Source organism: Nothobranchius furzeri, chromosome 11, assembly GCF_043380555.1.
Source record: "Nothobranchius furzeri strain GRZ-AD chromosome 11, NfurGRZ-RIMD1, whole genome shotgun sequence".
Taxonomy (NCBI): Eukaryota; Metazoa; Chordata; class Actinopteri; order Cyprinodontiformes; family Nothobranchiidae; genus Nothobranchius; species Nothobranchius furzeri.
Window position 1 is genome coordinate 63,341,157 of NC_091751.1, and position 26,521 is coordinate 63,367,677.

Genomic DNA, 26,521 nt, shown 5'->3' on the forward strand with positions numbered 1-26,521 from the left:
ATGTTGAAACGGCCTCTCCACTAGTTCTGGTCTCTCCCGGATCGACAAACTGGATGAAATAAAGAATATGTCAAGTGGTATTCTGTCACTTTCATCAAATACGTCTTAATCTCAGTGAATAATTGACTAATCTGCAAACTAAATCAGCCATTTCTGTGATTTCATCCATCCATCTTCTGAACCCGCTTTGTCCACGCAGGGTCGCGGGGGGGCTGGTGCCCATCTCCAGCAGTCAACGGGCAATTTGGCGGGGTACACGCTGGACAGAGAGCCAGTCCATCGCAGGGCAACACAGACACACAGGACAAACAATCACGCACACACACACACACACACATTCACACCTAAGGACAAGTTAGACAGACCAATCAACCTAACAGTCATGTTTTTGGACTGTGGGAGGAAGCCAGAGTACCCGGAGAGAACACGCATGCACAGGGAGAACATGCAAACTCCATGCAGAAAGATTCCAGGCCGGGAATCGAACCCAGGACCTTCTCGCTGCGAGGCAGCCCATTTCTGTGATTCCTGCTTTCAAATAATAAACAAATACAGCAATTCACTGTGTTTATTCTTTTATTTGGGTGTCTTCACCAAACACGTCTTTAAGTGTATCAAACCCAATTAGAGGAGACTCGTTACTTTCTGTTTCTTTAGTTTTATTTCAAGTGTACACCAAATACGAGCTTCAACTTCACATTTAAAAATAATAATAATGATGATTATAACAACCTTGGGAAACTTTACAAATTTCTGTAAAAATAGCTTTCACTAAGGATTATAATAGTTTACACAAACAGTTCTCTGGATATGGCACGAGCGACGCTTCAGTCCCTTCCTGCGGTTCCAGCTACACTACTGTAAAAGTGGGCCACATACTCTGGGTCCTGCTCCTCCAGCATGTGTAGAAAATGATTTCTCTCCTCTTCTCCCCAAGACTCGAACCACTGGGTCCACAGACGAAGCTGACACTCAAAGATGTTGGGAAGCTTGTCCTTCACCTGTGTTTTAAGAGACAAACAGCAGTTATGACAGGTGTGGAATTTTAATCAGAAATGCATGGACGCCGGGATAACCTGGAGAGTGCTGAGTGAGTCCAGGAGGGTGCACACTTTTCCCGGGACAGCTTTCCCCAGAAGGTCGTGCAAGAAGCACTCTCTCTGAGTGGAGGTCCAGCCCTGGAACCAGCTCAGGACGCATCGCTGCTCCTGCAGGGTCACATAGGAAATTGGGTCTGGTTCTCTGACACTTGGAGATGCACAGGACAAGTTCTCCAGACTGAGCGGGGTGGCTGAACCCTGAGGAACCGGTGGGAAGTTCAACAAGCTGAAGGGAGATAAAGCAGCTCCACCGCTGCCAGGGGTCTCTACTACAGCTATAGGAACTGTGGGGCCGAAGGTGCTGCCCATGACGTTTGTGGCTGAAAATGTCTGACTGCCAGCGGGCTGCTGTTGGTACGGGCCTTGACCGAGCTGACTGAACCACATCTCTGCAAAGTTTCTTCAGCGCGCAACTTACAGTTTTCCTCTGCAGCCGAATGAAAATCCTCTTGTTTACATGCAAACAACCACTGAACTCTACAGGTTAAAGTTCGTTCTGCAACACTTCCTCCGAGTTCGTGTAAGAGTTTCAGATGTGGTTACAAATACTAATTAACTAATTACCGAAGCAGTGTCGTGAACTTATTTAGAGCGCAGCGACGCTTAGCTGTTGTTATGCTAGTACCGTTTACCTTCCATGCTAACCTAGCTAACAAATATATACAGGAAGTAGAGACGGAGGCTCTGTAGGAAAGTCAAACTTGCGCGATTTTTGCGCAAGTTTGCCATCGATGAAAATATTGTTGTAGTATTATATAAAACACACATCATACGAGCGGGTATTAATTTGTGCAGTGTGAATAACATAATTTGTCATTTTTGTATTTAGTATCGGAATTCGTTAACGGGGACGCTGAGAAAATGCTATGTAATCGAGGCAAGCCGATTCATCATATAATGCTAGAACACACACACACACACACACACACACACACACACACACACACACACACACACACACACACACACACACACACACACACACACACACACACACACGGAAAGTCTCCATATTTTTTTTCCTAGAGGAAAAAATTATTTTTACGACAAATGTAGAAAAAAAATCGCCAAAGTTAGTCACGAATTTCAGTTCTATCCTAAGACATGCACATTATTTATCGGCTGAATTGTTAAATACACGAAACGTTGATAGTTTATAAAAAAGAAAAATGCCACGCATAATGTAAATTTTCCTCTTTTATTTAGAAGAATTGAATTGTGTGTAACTGAAATTCAATCTTAATAGCTGTTAAATTTTACATCTGTCTCGTAAATATTTTTAAACGTAATTTTCCTTTAAATCTTAGTGGCAGGAATTTGTGTGAATCATTAAAATTTTCCATTTCCTCTACTGACACCTAGAAAAATAAATGGGAATTTGGCTTGATTACATGCTACAACGGCCTGCCGTAAGGGTCGTAGCTCTCGTTGGGAACTGACTAGAGGAACGGAAAATGGCGGACCTCGAAGACGTTACGCTGGACGGGAGATCGCTTCAGTCCCTCCGTGTAGCGGACTTAAAAGCAGCTCTGGAGGAAAGAGGACTGTCGAAAAGTGGACAGAAGAATGCTCTCATCAAAAGACTCAAGGGGGTAGGCTTTGCAGTCAAATACAGCGCTAATGTTGGTGCGAGCTGGCGTGAGACAGGCTGATGCTCACGCCGGAGGGCCGACAACTAAATAGCGCTCCTGCCGATTGTAGTAGTACACTTATCGATGTTGACGTTCTGCTTTAAAAATAGTATTTGTTCTGTGCTGTAGCTGAGCGCAGCTTGGCTCGTCCGGAACTTTCCAAGTCACAGCAATTCACAAGTTCCGTCAACTTGTGGGCTAATCGTAAACTGTGTTGGTTTTAATGTTGTCTGGTTAGCCTGTTAGCCTCGTGCTAACGCAGTCAGAGTTGAGCAGTGGCCTCTGTCTAGGTTCCGTCTACGATATGTTGTCATTAACGCTGCAAGCACAGGAGGGGTCCAACTATCCGGGTAGGAGTGAGGTGCTCGAGTCATGTTTGAGCCTCTTTGTTTACGTTTAGACCTGTTATTCTCTGTCACATACGTGTTTTTGTTTTCCCGGTAAACACAGCCCGTCTACTACAAACGTGCCCGCCCAAATTTAGTAAATAACAAATTAAAACTCAAATGGTGATGATGTTTACATTTGTTTATTCCTGGCGACGTTTGTTCCATCGTGTCTTTGATTTGTTTCTTTTCACATTCAGATGTCAAACATTACGTTTTCCTCTTTGTAACACACCATGTCACTTGTTGCCACATATTGTAAAGTTACGATTGCGTGTTTTTATGCCCTTGATGACCTTTTTGGTTTTGACATTAGACCAGTTATAGCAGTGTCTGCATAATACTGGTGTGTGCGGGCATTGCCCAGATTTTATTAGTGACCAGAGTAGTAGAAATACAGCAGACAGCACTGATTATCGCCTACAAATGTGCTTATTTGCTGTAGTTTACACCGAGATAAACGTAGAGTTTTAATCACAAACCTACCCCATACTTCCACGTTATAACATAATTGCAGGATGAGAACTTTAATTGTTAGTGTTGGATTGGCTCCTGTGCCTAAAACCTGCCTTGTCTTTGTCTTTTGAGGAAATTTCGTTTCAGCGTTTTAGTTACAATTCCCATTTGAAGCTATAGTTGAGCACATCACTTAACCAGATTTGGTCTTGGTGGATGGGAGAATACCCCTTTCATGTTCATGATGCATTAATAAAGCCTCTTGTATCAATGACAGGCTCTCATGCTGGAGAATTTGCAAAGAACCTCCACTGCTAATATCGGACTGCAGCCAAACTCTCAGGTAAACATCTCAACGATGCTTTTATTTTACGTTCAAAGGCTGGACTTCTCTTTAAAAAGCAGCCTCCAAAGCATCAATAACAGCATGTGCGTGAAAGCCATTGTTCATGTATATCTACAGACTGTAATGTAAAGTTGATTTGAAGGCTTTCAATTAATTAGATTAGTAATTGTTTCTTTATATGTAGATTGGTGAGGAAATGAGCCAGAACAGTTTTATTAAGCAGTATCTGGCTAAGCAACAGGAGCTCTTGAGGCAGCGTCTTGAGAGGGAGGCTCGGGAAGCGCATGAAACGAATGGTAAGTGCTTTTAGGGGTTCTGTTGCTATTATTGAAGGTTCGGCAGTGGCACACATTAGTGGTCCATATGAATGGGCTTGTGAGTTTTCTTCTTTGTTTTTTGTTAACAGAGCAAGAGGGCCACAGAGATGTTAACAACAGCACATCTTGTCCTCCTCCTGCACAGGTTTGACAGCTCCTTTATTCTTAGCTATTATCTGCCATATTTTATAAGTCTATACCTTGAGATGTCTGGAAATATAATTGATTGTTGTCACATTTGATGGATAGCTTGTTGATTGTGCCTAAAAGCTTGAATCAAAGAAAACTGTCTAGCTGTTTTTTGTTTTGTTTTTTTTCTCATCAGGATGTAACACCATCTGTGCAGCATAAGCCACCTGGCCCTTCTGACAGGGAGATTGGTTCTGTGAATGCAGCACCGGACAACAGGAATCAGGAGGCTGATGTGTCTAGTCCTCCTGCTTCTGCCTCTGCAGCCATGCGGGTTCCTGGCGGTGAGCAGCGGTCAGAGCGAGGTTCTGCTTCCAGTGAGGTTGCAGGTGACAGTGATGATGACGACAGTGAGGGTGGTGATGATGATGACTGGGGCAACAACGCGCCAAGGAGAAACCTCAGAGAGCCTCCCAGAGTTCCCACCTTAAGGGAGAGGTCAGGTGCACCACGTCAACCCCAACAACAGCACATCCCTTCCCTTTTGTCTCCTCAGCTGCGTCAGCCTACACCTCCTCCATCTCCACCTCCAGAGTTATCATTCCCCTTACCTGACACCCCTAAGCAGAGCCCACCCAGCCCCCCTGCTGCCTCAGCCAGACACTCGCCCAGTTCGTCTAGCTCTGGTTCCTCCAGCAGCGGCAGTCGCAGTAGCAGCCCAGAACCACAGAGGAGTGGACGTGCTGAGCGCAAGCCTGGTCCACTGACTCTTCTGGCACGTAAAATGGAGTCAGAAGGAGCTTTCTCTGGAGCTGGTTGGCCTGGCGCTGATGGTGAAGTTGATAGGCAGGACAGCAGTTCACCTTCAGCAAAATTGTTTCCTGGCAGAGCACCTCCAGAGGGTCTGGTTTCCGCTATCCCACACACAGCCAACACTGTCAGCCATGTACCCTTTCCCATTATTCCCAGCACCCATCAAGGTGTCACGCTTATGGCCCATAGCCAACTACCTGTAAGTGTGCTTAAGGCCACTGCAGCAGAGGAGAGAGACAGAGAGTCCGAGATAGAAGGAGCACTTGAGCTAGAAAGGCAAGAAAATATGAGAAAACGTGAGGAAGAACGAGCGGCAAAAGAAGAGCAAGATAGAGCCATTGCACAAGAGAAAGAGGAACGAGAGCTTGCTCTAGAGAAAGAGAGGCAGGAGAGAGAACGAGCGTTGTCTAAAGAGAGAGAGGAGCATAAGAGGGCCATAGAGCTGGCGAAGGAGAAGGAACTCGAAAGACTGAGAGCCTTGGACGAGGAACGACTGCAGAGAGAAAGAGAGGAGAAAGAGAAGTGGGAAAGAGAGGAAAAAGAGAGGTTAATGGAGTTAGAAAAAGCCAAGGCTTTAGAGCAAGAGAAGGCTCTAGAATTAGAGCGGGAGAAGGTTATAGAACAAGAGCGGATAGAGCGAGAGAAGATTCTAGAACAAGAGCGGCTAGAGCGGGAGAAGGCTCTAGAACTAGAGCGACTAGAGCGGGAGAAGGCTCTAGAACAAGAGCGGCTAGAGCGGGAGAAGGTTCTAGAACTAGAGCGACTAGAGCGGGAGAAGGCTCTAGAACAAGAGCGGCTAGAGCGGGAGAAGGTTCTAGAACTAGAGCGGCTAGAGCGGGAGAAGGTTCTAGAACTAGAGCGGCTAGAGCGGGAGAAGGCTCTAGAACAAGAGCGGTTAGAGCGGGAGAAGGCTCTGGAACTAGAGCGGGAGAAGGCTCTAGAACTAGAGCGACTAGAGCGGGAAAAGGCTCTAGAACAAGAGCGGCTAGAGCGGAAGAAGATTCTAGAACAAGAGCGGCTAGAGCGGGAGAAGGCTCTAGAACAAGAGCGGTTAGAGCGGGAGAAGGCTCTAGAACTAGATCGGCTAGAGCGGGAGAAGGCTCTAGAACTAGAGCGGCTAGAGCGGGAAAAGGCTCTAGAACAAGAGCGATCAGAGCGGGAGAAGGCTCTAGAACTAGAGCGGGAAAAGGCTCTAGAACAAGAGCGGTTGGAGCGGGAGAAGACTCTAGAGCTAGAGCGGGAGAAGGCTCTAGAACTAGAGCGGCTAGAGCGGGAGAAGGCTCTAGAATTAGAGCGGCTTGAGCAGGAGAAGGCTCTAGAACAAGAGCGGCTAAAGCGGGAGAAGGCTCAAGAACAAGAGCGGCTAGAGCGAGAGAAGGCTCTAGAACAAGAGCGGGAGAAGGCTCTAGAACAAGAGCGGCAAGAGCGAGAGAAGGCTCTAGAACAAGAGCGGCAAGAGCGAGAGAAGGCTCTAGAACAAGAGCGGCAAGAGCGAGAGAAGGCTCTAGAACAAGAGCGGCTAGAGCGAGAGAAGGCTCTAGAACAAGTGAAGCTAGAGCGAGAGAAGGCTCTAGAACAAGAGAGGCTGGAGAAGGAACAGGCTCTTGAGGCTGAGAGGAAGGAGAAGGAAAGGATTGAGAGAGATAAAGCTCTTGAGCTGGAGAGGTTGGAAAAGAAAAGATCTGAGAGGGAGAGAGCCTTGGAGCAGGAGAGAATGGAAAAGGAGAGAGCATTGGAGAGAGAGAGAATAGAGCGTGAGAAAGCTGCAGAGTTGGAGAGGATTGAAAGAGAAAAAGCTCTAGAGCAAGAAAGAAGAGAAAAAGAAGAGAGGGAGGAAAATGAGAGTGCAGAGAGACATACGGCAGTGGAGAAGGAGAGGGAAAAGAACGAAAGAACTGAGGAGAGGAAAGAATGGATAAAAGGGGAGAAAGCTTTAGAGCAGGAGAAAAGTGAACAAGTAAAGACTCTGGAGAAAGACAGGAAGGAGAAAGAGAGAGCTTTGGAGCAAGAAAAGGATCGAGTTCTTGAAAAGGAAATGTTAGAGAAGGAGAAAGCACAGAAAAATAAGGAGAAAAGACCAACTGATGTAGAGCTGGAGGACATCCATGCTCCAGTGTCCCAGACACCCGAGTCTGGGACAACTCCATTGTCTTTACACTCAACATTTAAAAAGTTTCGGTTTTTAAGGGACTCCCCTGTTCAGGCCAAGTCCTCATTTTCTTCTTTGGCTGTTAAGCGGCCCCATACCTTCTCTGATAGCCCCCAGCCTCAAACCTCACCTGTGTCCTCATTCACCAGCATTGGGGATGGACAGCTTGTAGGACACCAAACCTCTATTGAGCAAGAAAATCCTCACACTCCATTAAATCAGGAGGTTGGTGCGGCTTTAGGCTCCACAACAACCCAAACTGAGAAAATCTCTGATGGGAAAACTCAAGACCAGAGTCTAAAAGAAGAAGAGACAACAAACCTCGTTTTGGTTGGGAAGTCTGTCGCAGAGTCCGTCACAAGTGCAAAAGCTCTGGGCGAAAGAAGGGATGCTTCAGAACCGAGGGGAAGAAATGCAAAACAGTATGAAAAACAAGCAAGACTGAGGTCATCATTTAATGATTCTTCTTCCTCGGAATCTGATTCTGGGACAACATCATCATCTTCGCGATCATCTGGTTCATCTGCATCTTCTCAAGAGAAAACACATTCCTCCTCTAGATCCCGACAGGTAAGTTGTCAAAAATCTGTTCCTACTTTTCCCATAAATACAAAGAGTGCATTACCCTAAAGAGCAAGCGGGGTAGTTGGCAACAACAAGCTAACAACGACTTTCTAACAAACAACCGATCCATTTAAAGGAACAAACATTGATGTAGGACTGCCGCTTGTCTCCACATAGACACCAGTTTAAATGACTGCTGGCAGGAGCTGTCACGGCAAAGCACACGCTACTGACCCAGAGAAACAAAACTTTCTTGGAGTACCAAGAAATGTTCTATTTTGCAATCATTATTATTCTAATTCATTGACTTAATTACTACCATGTATTTGCAAGGTAGGAGGAGCAATGTGGTTTTCGTCCTGGCCGTGGAACACTGGACCAGCTCTATACCCTTAGGGGGCTGCTGGAGGGTGTGTGGGAATTTGCCCAACCAGTCTACATGTGTTTTGTGGATTTGGAGAAGGTGTTTGACCGCGTCCCTCGGGGGGCCCTGTGGGGGGTACCAGGCCCTCTGATATGGGCTGTTAGGTCCCTGTATGGCCGGTGTCAGAGCTTGGTTCGCATTGCCGGCAGTAAGTCGGGCTCGTTCCCAGTGAGAGTTGGACTTCGCCAAGGCTGCCCTTTGTCACCGATTCTGTTCATAACCTTTATGGACAGGATTTCTAGGCACAGCCAAGGTGTGGAGGGCATTCGTTTTGGTGGCCTGAGGATCAGGTCTCTGCTTTTTGCAGATGATGTGGTCCTGTTGGCTTTATCAGAACGTGATGTTCGGCTTTCGCTGGAGCGGTTCGCAGCCAAGTGTGAAGCAGCTGGGATGAGAATCAGCTCCTCTAAATCTGAGACCATGGTCTTGATTTAGAAAAGGGTAGAATACCTTTTCCGGGTCAGGAATGAGGTCCTGCCCCAAGTGGAGGAGTTTAAGTATCTCAGGGTCTTGTTCACGAGTGAGGGAAAACTGGAGCGTGAGATTGATAAGCGGATTGGTGGCTCGGGCGTGTGGTCAGGATGCCTCCTGGACGCCTCCCTGGTGAGGTTTTCCAGGCACGTCCAACCGGGAGGAGACCTAAAGGTAAACCCAGCACACGATGGAGGGACTATGTCTCTCACCTGGCCAGGTAACGTCTTGGTATCCCCCCGGAGGAGCTGGCCCAAGTGGCTGGGGAGAGGGAAGTCTGGGCCTCTTGCCTTAACCTACTTCCCCCGTAACCCTACTCTGGATAAGCGGATGAAAATGGAAAATGGATGTATTTGCAACCATATTTTGAAGGGGTTATGCATTTACCTGTCCTCACGTAGAAAAACAGCATGATGTAGTCCACCTGACAGTCAAATAGGATATTTAAAGCCAATTTAGTGCATTAATTTTTAATTGGAAGATAGGTGGGTGTGGGCAAAAGTGTTCTTGTATGGGGAAAAAAATGCAGTCAAATGCCGTGAAAACACTATGATTAAAAAAAGTGATGGGGACATTTTGTCATACCCTCCAACCCTATAGGATCTCCCCCGAGTTTCAATATTTTGTTAAGCCATCTTTTGCTTTAATATTAACCTCGAGTCTGTGGGGATACTTCTCTATCAACTCTGCACAGAACAGATCTGTTCATGTTTGGTCAAATTTGAAGGTAGGTGTTGGTGAGCAGTAGCCTGGCAAGCCAGACTAAATAAATGTATTATTTAGTCTGGCCACGCTCCATTGACGGCTCTCGGTTGTGGGACGGGTTCTACCGTTGTCTTTCAAATGATCTCCCCATTCCACTGGACAATGAATGTGACATACTCTTGTTTCACTCTGTTGCATCATCCCACCCACCAGGCACATAGAGTGCCCTGATTGGCCCACAAAGCGGATAAAGCTCTGTGATTTGTTCACTAAGCAGATAGAGCACTATGATTGGCCCACCATTATGGACCAGTCACAGCTCTTTATGTGTTTGAAACCCCTCTAGAGAGTTGTGATTGGCTAGCCAGAGTCCTGGTAGGAGCTGCGGAGGTTCCAATGGAGCGTGCCTAGACCAAACTTTGCAAAGCAAGAATTTGGTCTAGTTCACTAGGCTAGGTGATCAGCTGTCTTGAAGTCTCACCACAGATTTTTAATGGGATTTAGGTCTGGGCTCTCATTGGGCAACATGAGGATGTTCAGTTTTTTTGTGTGGTAAATTTTGGATTGGCTTTCATTTTCATGTTGAAAGATGACTCTTCTGCACATCTTCAACTTTCTGATAGAGGGTAACTATGGAACTCAAAAGTATTCAAAATGCAATAAATAAGACATTATGAAATAAATATCTACATGAAGAAATACTAGACAATCATGTAATGTCAGTTTTTATTACATAACGTCTTTTTAACAAAGACAGCTTTTATTTCGTAATAGTGTTTTTTTTTTCCCATGGCTGATTTATTTCATAATGAGACTTTACAGCAGATTGTCTCAGTCCGTCAGTCAAGCCAGTGGGTCTTATTTATTTATTGAATTTTGAATACTTTTGAGTTCCATAGATAACAGGATTTCTTCAGGACAGTATTTTGCCCCATCCATTTTTCCTTCTATCCTAACAATAGCCCTGGTCCCTGAGGTAGAGAAACACCCCCACAACAGGATGCTGCCACCTCCATGCTTTACTGTAGGTATTCTGTGTTGTGGATGGTGAGCTGCGTTGGATTTATTTCAATTTTGGTCTCATCTGACTAGAAGACTTCTTCCCATTTGGCATCCGAATCTCCAAGGTGCTTCAAAGCTCAGACGCGCTGTAATGTGGCCTTTCTGGAGAAGTGGCTTTTTCCTTGTGACCCTCCTGAACAACTCACATCTGTGGAATGCTTGTGAAATTGTTGTCACATGCACATGTAACCCCTTCAGAGTGGCAATTGACCTGCTGGTAGCTTCCCTACCAGTTTCCTCCTGTCTCTTCCATCCAGTTTGGAGGGGTGACTGGATCCGGGGGGTGTTCTAGTAGTACCAAACACCTGCCACTTCTTTATTATAGACTTAACTGTTCTCCTAAGCTAAGAAGGAAATCAGTTTCACTTTAACCATCCTTTCAACATGACTGTAACATTAGAATGTTTTGTGATTGTTTCACTGTAGAATTCTCTTATATTGCTCCTTATAAATCATTTATTTGGAAAATAGACAAATGAGCTTCTTCTGCTTCAACAATGTATGGCAGAAACCCGCAGAAACTCCTGTGCATCCTCCTACTACTACAGCAAGCCAGAAGGACAACAGACATCAATAACAACTTTACTTTCTTCTGGGTTTTTGGCTCAAAGGTCCAACGTGTTGTTTAAAAATTACTTTTCAGCATACTTTATTGTCTGACGTGCTACCACACGTACAGTGTGAGCTGTTTGTTCACATCCGAGCATTGGGTCATACAGTGTGAGAACATGACTCGTGAGCTTTGCTTTGTGAGGAAGTCCACCAGTTTGAGATGAAGCTGAATGCTACGAGTGAAAAAGTCACACACTGTACACCTGGCTTTAGGAAATGGTTGTTACTTCACCTGACTGAGTTTAAAACTTTTTTTATTCGTCTTTAAAGGTGCATTATGTAAAAATGAAGTAAAGTTGACATCTTGTGGTAAATTTTGGTTACTGCAACCACTTGAAACAACTGTGGATTACAAACAAATTTCAGTTGTCTGCGCTGCAACATTAGCTCACAGTAGACACGGAAACCCCACGCTCACTGATGGTAGGAACAGTAGTTACGTCCCTCTTTCCTTTGTTTTGAAAGAAGAAAAACTGACAATCCCCGCAGACAGCTGGATATGAAATATGTTTCAGTATAACCTTCCTTCTAAAATGACTTAAACATTAGACTCTTGGGATTTTCTCACTGTAAAATTCTCACTGTATTACATACTGCACTTGCATTGGATGAGTAAAGCTGGTAAAATATGGTTTTTTTGTGTGTTTTTACTTAAAGAGCAAGTCAACCCCTACCAGAGTCTAACTCCACTCCCACTTCATGTTTGAAAAATGCAACACATGCTGTTGCCTGGCAGACCGAGAGGGCGGAGCTGCTAACAAATACACACACACACAGGCTCAGGACAGCATTGTGACATCATAATGTACCAGATGACATCATAGCATACCTCTTAGCCAATAGCGGTGGCAGATTTAAATTAGAATACAGTGCAGAGTTTTTACCTGACAACGGCACAACTGCCAGTTTTAGGCAGAATATTTAAATTTTAACTAAGATGCACTGAAGTGCCAAATTATTGACGACATGTGTCTGCAGCACGATTAGAAACTCGTTTATTTAGTTTATCAGCAAAAAAAAGGTTATTTGGGGGTGACTTGCTCTTTAAGGCTGTAAAGCAAAAAGATAAAAGGTCTTCAAAGGTGGTGATTCTTTTTTATACCCGCAGTGTATTCTCTTGGTTCAATGTATGAAATGTTTCTATCTTCTGACAGGAGCAGACACGGAAACGCGATTCCTCACCACTGCACACGAAGACGACAGAGGCCAACACTAAAGTTATAAAGCAAAGTGCTAAATCTTCCCGATGGGGCAAAGAGAGGAATAACTCTGCTGATAGAGAGGCTGACACTGTGGTGAGTTTTTATAAAGCAACATGCCTTTTTTTCTTCTATGTTATGACAGTTCTAAATAAGAGCTTGACCTATGACTCTGCTTAATAACTACATATAACTGTTTAGGGCAGGGCAATAAATTGAAAATTTATCGTTATCGGAATTTCTGACTCCTTTCGTGATAATTTTTCCTATGTCAAATAAATTTCACTATACAAAAATGAATAGATGTGTGTAGGTTGGCAACATTCATGTCCCTTTAAGAAGCTGTACCACCTTGGGTCACACATGACAGCCCCATTTAGTGGACAACTTTTGTTACCTGTAGTTATCGTCCATTTATCATTATCGAGGTGAAATCCTCAATATATCGTGATATTGATTTTAGGCCATATCGTCCAACCCTAACTCTGTTGATCACAAATTTTAGATTAAGAGTTCCAACAAAAGCTGTAGTAACTAACAGAAACATTCAAAACATTCTTTCTTTTTGTACTCTATCCGCTCATAACGCTACAGAAGTGGGTTAAGGACATGCTAGGGGTTGATTACAAAGCATAAAGAGTAACTAAACCCCAAAATAAAATTGTTTGCGTATAAACTGTATAATTGGGTCTTTACAAGTGTAATCTTTGTTTCTGTGCATTTTTTGACATGTTTGTGTAAACTTGATTAAGTCTAAATAGGTCTTAGTGCTGCCCCCTGTGGCAGAACAGTGGCTACTGCATTTTAAACTTGTGATTGACTGGGGCTGGGACAATTTCACGTCATCAATAGGGCTGTAGCGAAGCCTCGATGACGTAGACGGCTCGATTCTAAAAATTTGTCGACGTCAGATCCGGTAGTCGACACACCACGCCCACTTGTTGCATCCCCAGGAGTTTGTAAATAGAGGAGGAATCTGCCTGTTTTTCCTCTAGTTCGCCCTCTTCTCCGCCTTCACTAACATTTCCACCAAATACCAAAGACCCGGAACAATGTCTGTCCGCTACTAGATTCCTTTCCTGTTTTGCCCGCCTTCATCTCCCGGCAACGGACAACAACTTCCGGGGTCAGAAGCGCTGCTCCGTCTCTACCGCAGATGTAGAAAATCACCGGGAGCGTTTCTCCCTTCATAAAGGAGCTTCTTTCAGACATTAGGAGAGCTGTTTTGGTGGTAGCAGTCTCTCCTCCATGCTGGTCTGTTTGCTGCTGGGTATTTTTGGTTTATTTAAACTTGGTAACTTGAACTTAACGTTGGTAAAGCTACTGTTAGCATCTTCGCTAACAGCTTCTTGCGTTTGGATAAGCTGTTACGTTTTGGTTTAGAGTTGATCTTTTTTGTGGTGTAGATACATTTAGAGTGTTGTGGGTTTCAGTTTAGTTTAAAATATCACCTTGAGTTTGGTTTAACCGCCCAGTTTAGAGTTTGGACCTTTGGAGATTCTTATTTTGGTCCAGAACCCTGTAATCTTTGCCCAGTGGGACATCCCTACTTATTTGTACTTTTCTTTTAATTCCCCACAGGCAGAATTAGTTTTATTATTCCCAACCTGTGGATGGAAAGATTTATTTTTTGTTGTTGTTGTAAATAAATCTGGTCATCATTTTAACTTTTAAATCCCGTTGTTGTCCCTTCCTTTTTGCACACGAGCCAAACTCCCCAGGAAGAGTCGTAACACCACTCGCGTCACGCACATAAGTGACCAAAACAAAGCAGCATGGAGACACTCCGTCTCCAACCACCTCTCAGGCAGCAGCCTGCACTCCCAAGTTCTACACGTCACCAGAACATAACCAACCGCAACACAATAAAAGCAGTGTTATACAAAATGGAAGGCCTGTAGTGTTTATTCTCTTACAGTAACAATTGATCAATTTTTTGAGGAATTTATTAGATATTTTTTGGTCTTTATTAACTGTGCAATAGAAAAATAATCATTAGATTAATTGTCTAAATAGTCATTAGAATAGTCGACTATTCGATAAAATAATCGTCAGAATAATCGTTTTAAAAATAATCGTTAACCCCCCAGCCCTAGTCATCGGTACAGTCTCCTCCCACTCCCCCTCCCTCCCAGGATGGAAATTCCCCACACTTGGCCATGCTACTCTGTGCCTCCTGGCAACACCCACTTTCATAGCATTTTTCAAATCTTGACTGGGGTAGAGTTACATTTTCTGATGGTGTGCAGTCCCCCTTTAAAGCAGTAGTCACTTTGTTGATGGACAGAAAAGTAACCATATATTGTTAAAAGTGGCTGAAAAAGTCACCACTTGAATGTATCGCTGCACCTGCGTACACGTTTCCTGGTGGAAAAGGTAAAAATGTTTCAGATGGCAACAAGTTAGTAAAACCCAACTGATGGAGGGAGTTTTTGTCCTAAAACATCAACAGGAGAGGATTTTCAGACATGACAGACAAGACATGCAACTATGAGACTTATTCAGATGTATTTCATACTCTTATCATCAAATAAAGATATTGATACAAGTGGGTATTTCTGGATGGAGATCATGTGATGTTGTATCCAGGAAACTTTAGCTAAAAGTGGTTGTTAGTTATCATCCTTGTCTAGTCAATGTATGTTTTTCTTGACAAAAGTTGCTTATTATGTTTATGGATATTTTCACATTTATTTGTTTTGTTTTTACATAATTTCAAACTGGTGAGAAAATGCTTAAAATTGCATGTTAGAAATGGTGAGAAAATGCATGTTAGAAATTCTTTTGGCAACTTATCAAAATTTTGTGACTTTGCTTCTTTTGATAGTTTACTTAATTCATGTAAATAAAAAACATTCTTCATAAATATTTTTAACAAAAGCACTTTCTGCTCTTTTTAATTTGACAGAAACAGGTTACCGGGACAACAACTACAGAAGACCCACCTAAGAAGAGAAAAAAGAGCGAGGAAAAAGACAATTCACGGTTTGGATTTATGCTTTTGTTTTCGGAAAGACATCAATGTCGGTCTGAATCCCTTTTGCAGTTATTTTTTTTATCAGAGCCATCCCTGTTTAGCCACGAGAGGCAGCTCGACATTGTATGCGGTTCCAAATAAAAGCCAGCATGGCAGAATAATTAAAAGCTGTGTGGTGAAAATGATGGTGGCTCAGCCTGGTTCTGTTTGCCACTCACATATTTGTTATTTTCTCCACGCAGCTCCATCAGCAGCATTTTGATGTTTAAATGGCTTCTTTCATACTCTGGTTCTTAAATAAGGTCATGATTCTGTCTCAGACTGGAGAACGGTGATCTCCACCCCATCTCACATACACACTCCTCAGCTGGGCTCTGAGGTTTTGGCTGTGTTCGAGATAAGCCAGTTCTGCGCAGTTTAGATCAGCGGTGATCGGCGAGCAGTGCATGCCGGTTAGATTTGTGTCCAACTTGACGCCAACTTGCTCTGACGTCATACATTCGTAGGCAACGATAACCTCGTGAGATCAAGGCGGCCGCAGATTTTGGAGCAAGGCGCTGCAGTTGCTCTCCACCGGCTGCAAAACCTAGAGGATGACGGGAAACGCCTGGCTCTCACCTGATCTAAGATCTGATTGGTTCATATTTTGATCCAAACATCCGGTGGTAGAACATGAAATGTTGGTTGGTCACATGTATTCTGTAAATCATGTTATGTTGATGATGACAACTATATAGGCCATAAAGAGAAATGTGATTTGTGTTCTTTTGTCACGTTTCCTATGAGCACACTAAACCTACAGCTGATAACTTTTACTTATTATTACAGTCAGGTCTCCATATACAATATATGATATCCACAAGCACGTGAGGATGTGTTTCGGTTGCTAACAGGCACCAGAATTAAAATAAATAATTAAACAAGTATGAACTCTAACCGACTCTAACGCGATATCTTCAGCCATCGTCACCCCCGAGCTACACATGTAAGGAAATCTGTCCGACTTAAACGCCGGCTTTCAGCCACTCCCCCTGCTGCTTCCGTCTGCTCTCGTCTGTTTTCTAGGCGAGGCACAGCTCAACTCGAACACGGCCACTTTCTGCCGCTGACTCAGAGATGTTAGTCTCTCTTTTCACCCTGATTATCTCTCTCAACACAAATGGACAACGACATAATCTCCGATGTAGTTTGTAAGGGGTTTGATGAGTTACTCACTTTGATACTTGAAACCTCTGCAGGTAACTTTAGCTTGTCTTTGGACGTAACAATGAATTGCTTAGTAGCACTTTTTTGTGTGCTTATCATATATATATATATATATATATATATACACACACACCCTATGATGTAAGCTGGTACCATATGATGTCACAATATATATATATATATATATATATATATATATATTTACTTGAAGAGCAAGTCACCCCCTACCAGTTTTACTCCACTTTCACTTCCTGTTTGAGAAATTCAATTAAATTCAAAGATACTTTATTAATCCCAGAGGGAAATTAGAGTTTCAGTACACACAATTCTGAGATCAGACATACATAGACATAGACACATGACAAGAATTGGTGACTGTGGTCATTCGCAACCCGAGTCGCGCTACCTCAATAGTAATCAGAGGGTTTATATAAGGATTGAGTCAGGTGGAGGAAAAAAAAGGCACTTCAGAGTTACCCTCCACAGAGAGGGTAGCTTTGATATGCAAAAAACACCTCAGACAGAAATGCAACAGACTTTAGACATCACACAACATAAGTGTCCACTAGGTGGGGAAGGAGGGTTGGGGACTCTTTTCACATCAGTGCATGCAGCCGCAATGAGCAGCGCTCTTCACCTCCGTTTGGACAGGGGAGGGAGGAAATTTGGTTAGAAAGCACAGTGACTCCTGGAAATGGTTCCACGACCTTCACCGGTCTCAGTCCTGGCCAGGCTGGGATAGGGAGACAGAGTTGCCATGGCGACGGCAGCATTCCACATTTCTCCTGAGGGGGAGTAAACACTACAGCCTCACAGGCTCAAGGGCACCAGATTCAGATAAGAACTTGTTTTGGAGCCAGACAGAGATTGCCATAATTTCCTCTCTGCCTTACAGTTCTGTTGATCTCCAACCCCTCTCGATCCAATAATGGCATAAATTAATCTATTCCCAACCGTGCTGATCCGTCAACTCTCTCTTTATTGAATCCACCTTCTGTGCCAGAGTCTGAATCGCAGCCAAAGTTCCAAGCTTACAACTCATCTCGACAATTATATGAGTTTGTGCGTTCACAGCGCGGTGTAATCCATCCCTGAGCTCCGGGATTGAGCCAATATTCCTCAAAAGCTCATTAATTTTCTGATAAGCCAGGTAACCACTCAGACCAAACAGCAAACCTGACACAACACCACGAATATCCAGACATCTTCAGAATCCTCTGCAGACAGTTGAGAGAGGCAGATCAGGTTCCACTGTTTCCAGGAGTCCATGATATGCCCGGCTGGCTCTGTCCCAGAGGAGCACCCGGGAGCCCCTTCTCCCGTTCTCATCGTTGAAAAAAATTTTGTCAATTGCGTTGAGAGACCAACTGACCAGGTCCATTTTTAATAATTTCCAGAAAAAAATGCAGAAGCGCTGTACACCCAAAGACAAACAAAGAGCCTTGGATAAGATCGGGAGGAGAGGAGGAAAAAAGGCATCTGTACTCTCCAAGAGCTGGAAGATTTTTTGCAACAAATACTGTTGCCTGGTAGACCGAGAGGGCGGTGCCGCTAACAAATACACACCCACAGGCTCACAAAGGCATTGTGACATCATATGGTGCCAGCTTACATCATAGGGTACCTCTTAGCGAATCGTGATGGCAGATTTAAATTCAAATGCAGTGCAGAGTTTTTACCTGAAGAGGGCGCAACACTGACAGTTTTAGGTAGAAATTTTAAATTTTAACTAAGATGCACTAAAGTCCCAATTATTGACTACATGTGTCTATGGCACGATTAGACACTCATTTATATAGTTTATCAGCAACAAACAGTTGATTTGGGGTGACTTGCTCTTTAATGGTAAAAAGGAAGCAGAGATTTCCTTGATGATCTGTTAGGACAGTCAATACCACAGCTTGCCATCTTTGTCCAGTAATTCCATAATTAACATACAAGCACACTGAGGACACAACTAAAGTTCACAGTAAGTGTCTGCCAGGTGGCGATACTGGCACCACCGACTAGAATCACAGCACAGAGGTTGAAGATGGCATCAACAGATTTACAGATGATGCCCTTGGCCAGGTCTTCTGCCATTTTGGAAACACTGAAGGCAAGAAGGGCAACAGTATTAGGTATGCTGCCTGTCTGAGAAGCACATCGGTGCAAGCGGTCAGAAAATCGTTTCAGAGTTGGATCATGTTGGCAGGCAGGAACAGTTCGCTGCCCAGCTAGCTGGTTTTTTGTCCCGAACAATGATGCTAAATCCAGTTCCAGGGTAGGAACAGCAGGAAAGCCTCGTTCGGAAAAACCTTCCACCTTGGTTATAGGGACACAGGTGGGTGTGTCAGTAAGGCTAGGGTTGCTAGCCTGAATGCCAGTTTCGGCTTGGGTAGTCATCCAACCGCTGCTTGACACCCAAAAACTTGAGTGCCTTGTCCAGCGGGTACAACATGTCTATTGGGAAGATGTCCTCCGACAGGCGTGAAGTACTCCACACAGCAGAGTTTCTCAGCTGAGAGTAGAGGAGCACAGAAGAGGCAGGATGCCTGCGGCGTCAGGGCTAGGCACACGAGCTCCAAGGCAGACGCCGCGCTTAATGAGGAGGTTGCCGCTTATGACGTAGTTGGTTTGGCAGGAGGGGCGGACCTGGTTGTTCAGAGCCTACGTAACTTACTTTATGTTCACTTCAAGGTGCTAAAAATTTATATTTGATGGAGATATTTTTGCCACACTTTTAACCAAGTTATCAAAGATAAATGAAAGGGGTTTATTATTCAGTGTGGGAAATGGGTTTGTTGTTTTGGTTTGGGGTTAAGTGTAAGTGTAAATATTCAGAGAGAATGAAGTTGCTGTTCTCATTCGTTTGTATTTGCATTTTTGTGAAATGATTATAAATAATTGTGGCATGATGGCATTAGTCTGATGACGGAGACAGATTCAGTAAATCTCATGAGATTAGGAGAAGTTATGTATGCTCGCCCATACCTAACTCGGGGGAAATGTAGTTGATAGAATTCTCATCAGGCAACTGATGAGGCCACCTCAAACCCGGTGCAATGGAGAAGATGTGGGTCCTTGTTTATAAATCATTTTTGCTCTCGCTGCATCATGGCTGTTTGATGTCGGTGGATATAGCGACCGGTACTGACTGGTTTCCCTAACAGTGGCTCGTGTCTGAGTGCTGCTGCCTGTCTGGAGGGATGAGAGTTTAGAGGAGAGCGTGTTTGAAGAGGAGGAGGTAGGGAGGAGGGAGAAAATGCAGCGCAGTCATGTCAGTAGCAGCTAGAGCCTGGGTGCTGCGTTTAGTCCTGAAGGCGGCATTATCTCACTGAGACAGTAATGTCACTCAGAGTGAGCACAGGTGCGCTCACCTGTGCAGCAGTTTTTGGTTCCTGTGGAGCTGAGCTGGAGGACTGTAGTGGTTCTGTGGCATCATCTATTACCACTTATAAACATCAGTCCTAAAGCTTTTTATTATACTGGAGTTTTAGTATAGATTTAACTTTCACAATGAAGACCACAGGAATTTTTTCTTTTTAAGTAGTTTTTTTATAAGCGCATCAATCAGACATTTTGTTAACAATGTTTTTACATTTTTCCTACCTTTAATTTTACCAGATTAAATGTTTGAGAATAAGTTCTCCTTCACAAACACCACCACTGTTTGAAGTCCACAGAAAACAAAAGTCCAAATTACAATTCTTGAAGTGGACAAAAAAAGGAACCAGAACTGCCTGAACCTCTAGAAAATCTGATCCTGAAGTATGAAATTGCAAAAATGATATTGTATATAAATTAACTGCATATAGACTCATCTTTTTTTAGTAACTTGTCTGGTTTACATTGTTTTGGTGGCACACAAAATTTATTTTTAAAAATAACGTTTTAATAGGGATGTGAAAAATATCGATTTGGCAATATATCGCGATATTTTTTCCAACAATATTATATCGATATCCAAAAGTTGTGTACCAAATTTTTGAAAGATTTACATGCAAACGTGTGTGTATTTTCTTTTCTTTTGGTGTAATTCAAACGCCGACTGCTAGTTGGCAGCAGCGTGCAATGGGTTTTGTTTCCACCATTTAAATGTAAATCCCTCTATAATGGTTCAGATACCTCATGTTAAACATGTTAAAGTTTCACTTTGGACTGTTTATTGAATTTTCCTACAATAATTTCGGTCAAAAAAATTGTCTATATCGTCTGGCTGAATGTATCACAATATATCTTGATATATCTTATCCAGGGGCGCAGATAGGATTTTCAAACTGGGAGGGACAAAGTTCCAATGTACTGTAATAAAAGTAGCCGTGGGCAGCACAGGCAGAATATCTTGCCCTCCGGTCAGAACCTGAACACACCACCAGTAGGCAACGACTTATAAAAGACACACTTTATTGCACAATCAATAATAAAACACAATGATAAAACACCATGGCCCAAGCCCTCTCTTCTAAACCCAACTGTCCAGCATGAGTCACATAAGCAGCGGTACTTAGCTGTCGCGGATGGTGTGACCCCCGTCCCCGGGGTCTGAGCTTCCAACGCCGTCCAACGCCCCGGGGTGTAGCTTGCGAGGACGGCGGGTAAATCCACAACATAAGTCCACTGCCAGAGTCCGTAGCGGCAGATGTCGGCGCGGCCTTGGCATCACCTATGCCCAGCCCTAACTGTCTAAAGAAGGCGACCAGCCTTCCCTCCTGGCGCTGGAACACTAAACACCTGTTCAGCTATCTTCGTCGCCGGCAGCCCTACCCGGCTGCGAACGACCCCACCCCCCAAAGTCCGATGCCACAATGACAGGTCGACCACGCACACCTCTCAGTAGGTCTGTCACCCTTTTATCCTCCCTGGCCTCGTTATCCATAACGAGGACCAGCTGGTGTCCAATCACCACACCCTCGGAGCTCGGCAGCTTCCGTCTTCTGTCCATCACAGTACCCTCCCCCAAACACACACGTACGCACGTACACATACACAGACTATTGCAAGAGCCGTAACTAGAGCTCAGTCAGTTTGTGTAATTTCATCCAATGGTTTACTTAAAAACTAACACTATTATATATGTGTTTGAAGGCATTATGCAATGGAACGCTGGCAACAAAGCTCTGCCTGATCAACACTATCCAAGTCAGTCATTTGTTATTCTTCTAATCAATTACTAACCAAAACCTCATGCTTTATGCAAAACATTAAATGATTTTCAGCATACCAATCTTTACAGAAAACATAAAAGCCCTAAAAAAACTGCACATAAAATATATTTAAAAAACAATATTCCTCGTTTAAATTCTGGTTTCTATCGATTCCCGATTCCGATTCTTTCAAGACATGACATGTTTTACATGAGCCAGCTAACCACAGGTCCTACTTGATGAAATAATTTTAACTTCAACATGAATTTTAATTCTATGAACAACAACATCACCTTCATTTAGACAAAAACATGTTTTGGAGAAAAAAAGAAAAAGACTTGCAGCACAACCAGTGTGTTTGTTTCTGACCACAACCAAAGTCTGGAAGAAGCCTCTGGGATGAGAGGCTAAATGTCTCCAACATATCCAGAAACGTCCAGCTGTTTTCAGCTAAAACTCAGGATGATCATGTCCAGGATGACTGAGAACTACACCTCCATGCTGCAGAAGCATTCAGTCGGAACAGAAAGTGAAACTTAAACGTAGCTGCTGTCAGTAACGATCTAACAGATTTTAAACATTAAAACTCTCAACAGAAATAGTTCAGAAAGGAAATTAAAATGTTCACAACTTGTGTGTGATTTATTATTATTATAATTATTTATTGTGGCAGAAGCTGGTGTGGTCCACCACAGAGAAGCTTCTCTAGCATAATGACTAATTATTCTACAGGTTATTGTTCAGCCTTCTGACACACACACACACACACACACACACACGAGTGTTAGTGAGCGGCTGCGTCTGACTGCTGACGCTCAGTGTGTGTTTTTATTTCTGCAGTGAGACAAACCCACCTCACACCGTCCAGAGTTTGTTCTTTAAGCTTCTACTAAATCCACCATGTTGACGTATTTTAACAAGTTTTCTCTACGCTGCAGGAGTTGAAGTTTATATTTCGGAGTAATAGTTCGGCAGACTCGTTTGTTTATATCCGGGTGGGGGGAGGGGGGACTCTGTGCTGTACACAGACAGCTGGTGTGATCAGCTCTAGGAATCGAAACTAGGAATGAAATAAAAAACTTTTAACGATTCCGGGAAAAACAAACAGAACCGGTTCCAGTCGATGCTCGATGCCCAACCCTATACTTAGAGCAGTGGTTCCCAAGCTTTTCAGCCTGACCAACAGAAGTTCCTTCGTATTTTTACGTTATTTAGAAATTTTCATTATATTTAGAAAGTTTTAATTTATATATAAATATATAAATCTCTTTTAAAATTTTATATTTTACCTTTTTTATGATTATGTGGCACACTTTGACTTCCATATGTAACGCATCGGCATCTGCCTCTTTTTTACGGCTTTTTTTTTACATTGTCACTACGTCTGTCACGTTAGCTGTGTTTTATCATCGTTTCTACATCCATCACGTCCCAGAGAAGGTTAAACCAACATCAAACCCAACGTTTGGAGCTTGTAAACTCCACACACCTCTCGTGCAGCACCTGCTGTCTGATGCTGCAGCAGCGTCAATCTTCCCGGCTGGATGAGTTAATTTCTTCATCAGAGTCAATATTCTGCTTCATAATCAGAGTCAGTCATTACCAGACAAAGTGATCAGTCAACAAAGACCAGATCTGCCGGCAATTAAACGTTTTATCTAATATTTGCCCTCTTCATGCTGCGCGCATCTCCTCTTCTCCCTGACTGGGAGCCTCTCGGCGGGAGGTGATTTTCAAACTCTAAAAACTCCATAACTTTGCTCAGCCTGAAGGTTCCACATCTCCACTATCTTCTGGTGTAAAGTAGTAACTTCATGAGGGATCATATTTGTAGATGAGACTTGTTAAAGTCAGCAATGAGGCTTTGGCGCTTTTAACGAGTAAGTCCCAACACCGACAACAACGTACTGAAACTAGAACCAACACGCATAAACAGGCAGATCGGTCCCGCCTACTTACACTGTTGGTCTTTTTTAAATACGCAGTAATCACTGCTTTCCTTTTTCGCTTCATCCTGCATCCTAGCAGCAACCACTTTGGCGCCTCTGGAGTTGGTGTTTGTTTACGTCATGCTGCATTCAGTGTAATTGGAAAAATGAGCTTCAAGCACTCAACCTCCGATTTTGTTTTCTTTCTGGCTTTAGTGCGGGGGACGGATCGGGGTCTATCTGAATCTGGGGGGGACAGATCCCCCCCGTCCCCCACCCTAACTGCGCGCCTGATCTTATCGTCACCCCCTGATATGTACCATATCACCAGAATTTCACCAATATACATCCCTATGTTTTAATTTGCAATGCTTATGCTGTTTCAAAATGCAGGCAGCTGAAGGACACAGCCATGGCAGACCCAGACAAGCATTCAGGGACCAGTGAGGAGGTAAGGCCTTCGGTCAATAGAACATTATTGGTTCTACTTGCTTCATCTTTTAAAATTACAAATAATTTTTACAGCATTTTTCTTTGTATTTTTCTACTAAAATATTAGAAAGCATGTCATAAGTTACAAATTTGATCTGGCTGTTTGTGAAACCGGTTGTTGGCCGCGACACCAAGGACATTTTCTCACTGTGGTTGATGTTCTGAAGGCTATTGACCCCACATACTGCTGTTGCTACACCTGACCACAGGAATCCAGATAAGCCCTCGAGGCTGCCCCATGTTCACCAACATGGCTGATAAGAGCTCTTTATTGGACCTAACAGAAAAGTTTGTTTTCCATATCAATCCCTTGTTTATCATCGGTTTTCTTTTAGTTGACTGCCAATATATGAGTACAGTAACCATTGGAGGCACATGCTTTTCTTTTTCTTTACAAAAAGAAAATTCATTGTTTCTCGTCATGAGCCCAACATGTTTTTAAAGCGTCAGGACTGGCTGCCTTTGGCTAAAGCCTCTGAGAGCCAATTGGACTGGTCCTGCCACCCGAACATCTTAAGGATCAGCTGACAGTGGTTCCAGGGAATCAGCAAATGAGCTTAATATCATTTTATTTACCGTAATTTCCGAACTATAGAGCGCACCTCAATATAAGCCGCGCCGGGCTAAAAGCCGCAGATATCTACTGAATTAAACGTAGTTTAACTGAACGTAACTGAACTGGTCAGTATCAAACAAAACAGAAAAGTTATTGATTAGTTTATTCATCATCCTCCTGCGCACTGAAACCACTGAAGGCATCTTCTTCAGTGTCAGAGCGCCATTTTACTGTGAAAAAAATCCTCCTGGACGCTTTTCGTAGCACTCCTTTAACCATTCCTTCATTAGACTTTCCAGCATCCATCCCTTTTGGTTGACTAAAGCCGCACCTCATTATAAGCCGCATGGTTCAAAGCGTGGGAAAACGTAGCGGCTTATAGTCCGGAAAATACAGTAGCTATTTTTTGAAGATCTTGGAATATTTTTATGAGAATATCAGCTGTGGAAAGTTTTGGGGTACTGCTGTTACTCCTGTTTCTACCCTCCATACCTGCCTCTCACCTTTCCCTCTAATGTCGAATGTTTTTGTTTTCTTTCAGACACCAAAGGCGTTCTCAGCTCGTAAAATCTCTCTTGGCAGTGAGTACACCCTCCCATCTTTCACCTCTCCTTTTGAAGCACTGTCTACACCTTACTCACAATGGTTACTTTATTATTTATGTATAGAACTAAATAAAAAGTTAACACTGGACAGAAAAACCAAATGAGCAAAATAATGTGGCTCTGACAATGTTGGGTGTTTTTACTCTAATCTGCTCATCCAAGTGTTTCTATAAAAATGGAGATTGTTGATTGGCTGTGGCGGTAAATCATTCTTCCTTATGGTGGCATCTCTTACTAAACCAGATCAAAACACCGTCAGCCGTCTGAAGCTTTTGTCCCGACCGTAGTGTAAGACGAAGAATTCTCTAGTGATGTCATCAAGCTGCTGCAGTTCTGTGAGAGTCACAACTCCCTGAAGCTTGTTGTTATTCACGTCTTCAATAGGCGATCTAAGTATTTTGGGCTGGAGGGACGAGTGAACAAATCTCACATTTGTCCTGCCTTGTTAGCTGGCGTAATTAAGTCATGTTTAGCTAACAAGGATAACAAGTTGATTGGGAACTGAAAAACCTCAAAGCTGTATTGAGCTATTTAACATCATTTTGGTAACAAACACCTGAGGAGTTCCATACATCCAGTCAGACGGGTTTGGCTCGGGCTAAGTACTCAGATGTGTTGCTCCAGCCTGTTCCAGGTCTCCACAACAGCACCTCCCTTATTTATGTGAGTTGTACAGGAAGAGCTGACCTCGACATCTTTAGCATGTTTTTGTGCAGAACCGATGGGGAGAGGAGCCATCTAGGGGTTTCCTCCTGAGCCAGCACTAGTTATCCAGCAGAGTGGTAGCTGTTTGTACTGTTGGCCATGTAGAGAAGTTTCTTTGTGTATTACTGTTGTAGTGTCATGTCCTACTGTCTCCTTTAGTAATATTAATAATGCTATTTATTAAGCAGGTGTTGTTAGCGGGTCATGTAGATGTGGCCAGATCCTTATGTTGTTGCTCCAGTGATGTTCTAGGCATTTATTCTGTATTTTATGACTCATCAGGCACTAAGTCGTCTCCTGGCACCGGCAGTGGGGAGGGTGAGCAGGAGTCTGGGCCTGTTTCTGGTCGTAAGAGGAGGTGGGGCTCCAGCACAGCCGTCACTGCCAAGAAACCTTCCATCAGCATCACCACTGATTCCCTGAAGGTGAGGGCTGCAGATTTAGATAAATCTCACATTGTGGTTTTAGTATTGCCTGTATGCACAAGGACTAGTGATACATCTGTAATATGTTGCTGTTAGCAAAGAAAAAAATCCATTAGGCTTTTAATTTGCCAGTCTTA

The 26,521-nt window shown here is 43.5% G+C and overlaps 2 protein-coding genes across 2 annotated transcripts in view; one reads left to right on the top strand and one right to left on the bottom strand.

Moving 5' to 3' along the window:
- Positions 1-558: 558 nt before the first annotated feature.
- On the bottom strand, positions 559-1,751 carry c11h14orf119 (chromosome 11 C14orf119 homolog). Its single transcript, XM_015957377.3, has 2 exons — positions 1,077-1,751; positions 559-1,001 (listed from the first exon to the last, which is right to left on the bottom strand). Exons 1-2 carry the CDS (start codon positions 1,485-1,487, stop codon positions 828-830), a joined length of 585 nt encoding a protein of 194 aa, XP_015812863.3. The 5' UTR covers positions 1,488-1,751; the 3' UTR covers positions 559-827.
- A 754-nt stretch (positions 1,752-2,505) lies between these two features.
- The window catches only part of acin1a (apoptotic chromatin condensation inducer 1a), a 32,434-nt gene continuing 8,418 nt past the window's right edge, over positions 2,506-26,521 (top strand). The window contains exons 1-10 of the mRNA XM_015957378.3: positions 2,506-2,692; positions 3,851-3,916; positions 4,104-4,215; positions 4,326-4,381; positions 4,562-7,897; positions 12,320-12,460; positions 15,273-15,349; positions 23,995-24,052; positions 25,191-25,230; positions 26,242-26,384. Coding sequence (XP_015812864.3) covers positions 2,555-2,692; positions 3,851-3,916; positions 4,104-4,215; positions 4,326-4,381; positions 4,562-7,897; positions 12,320-12,460; positions 15,273-15,349; positions 23,995-24,052; positions 25,191-25,230; positions 26,242-26,384 — 4,167 coding nt within the window. The 5' untranslated portion in view covers positions 2,506-2,554. The remainder of the gene's footprint in view (positions 2,693-3,850; positions 3,917-4,103; positions 4,216-4,325; positions 4,382-4,561; positions 7,898-12,319; positions 12,461-15,272; positions 15,350-23,994; positions 24,053-25,190; positions 25,231-26,241; positions 26,385-26,521) is intronic.

Bases quoted from the DNA above. Each gene is read 5' to 3' on its own strand.
- c11h14orf119 (XM_015957377.3), bottom strand. From the start codon at position 1,487: ATGTGGTTCAGTCAGCTCGGTCAAGGCCCGTACCAACAGCAGCCCGCT. The intron at 1,002-1,076 runs GTTATCCCGGCG...CTTAAAACACAG, and splicing joins ACTCACTCAGCACTCTCCAG to GTGAAGGACAAGCTTCCCAA.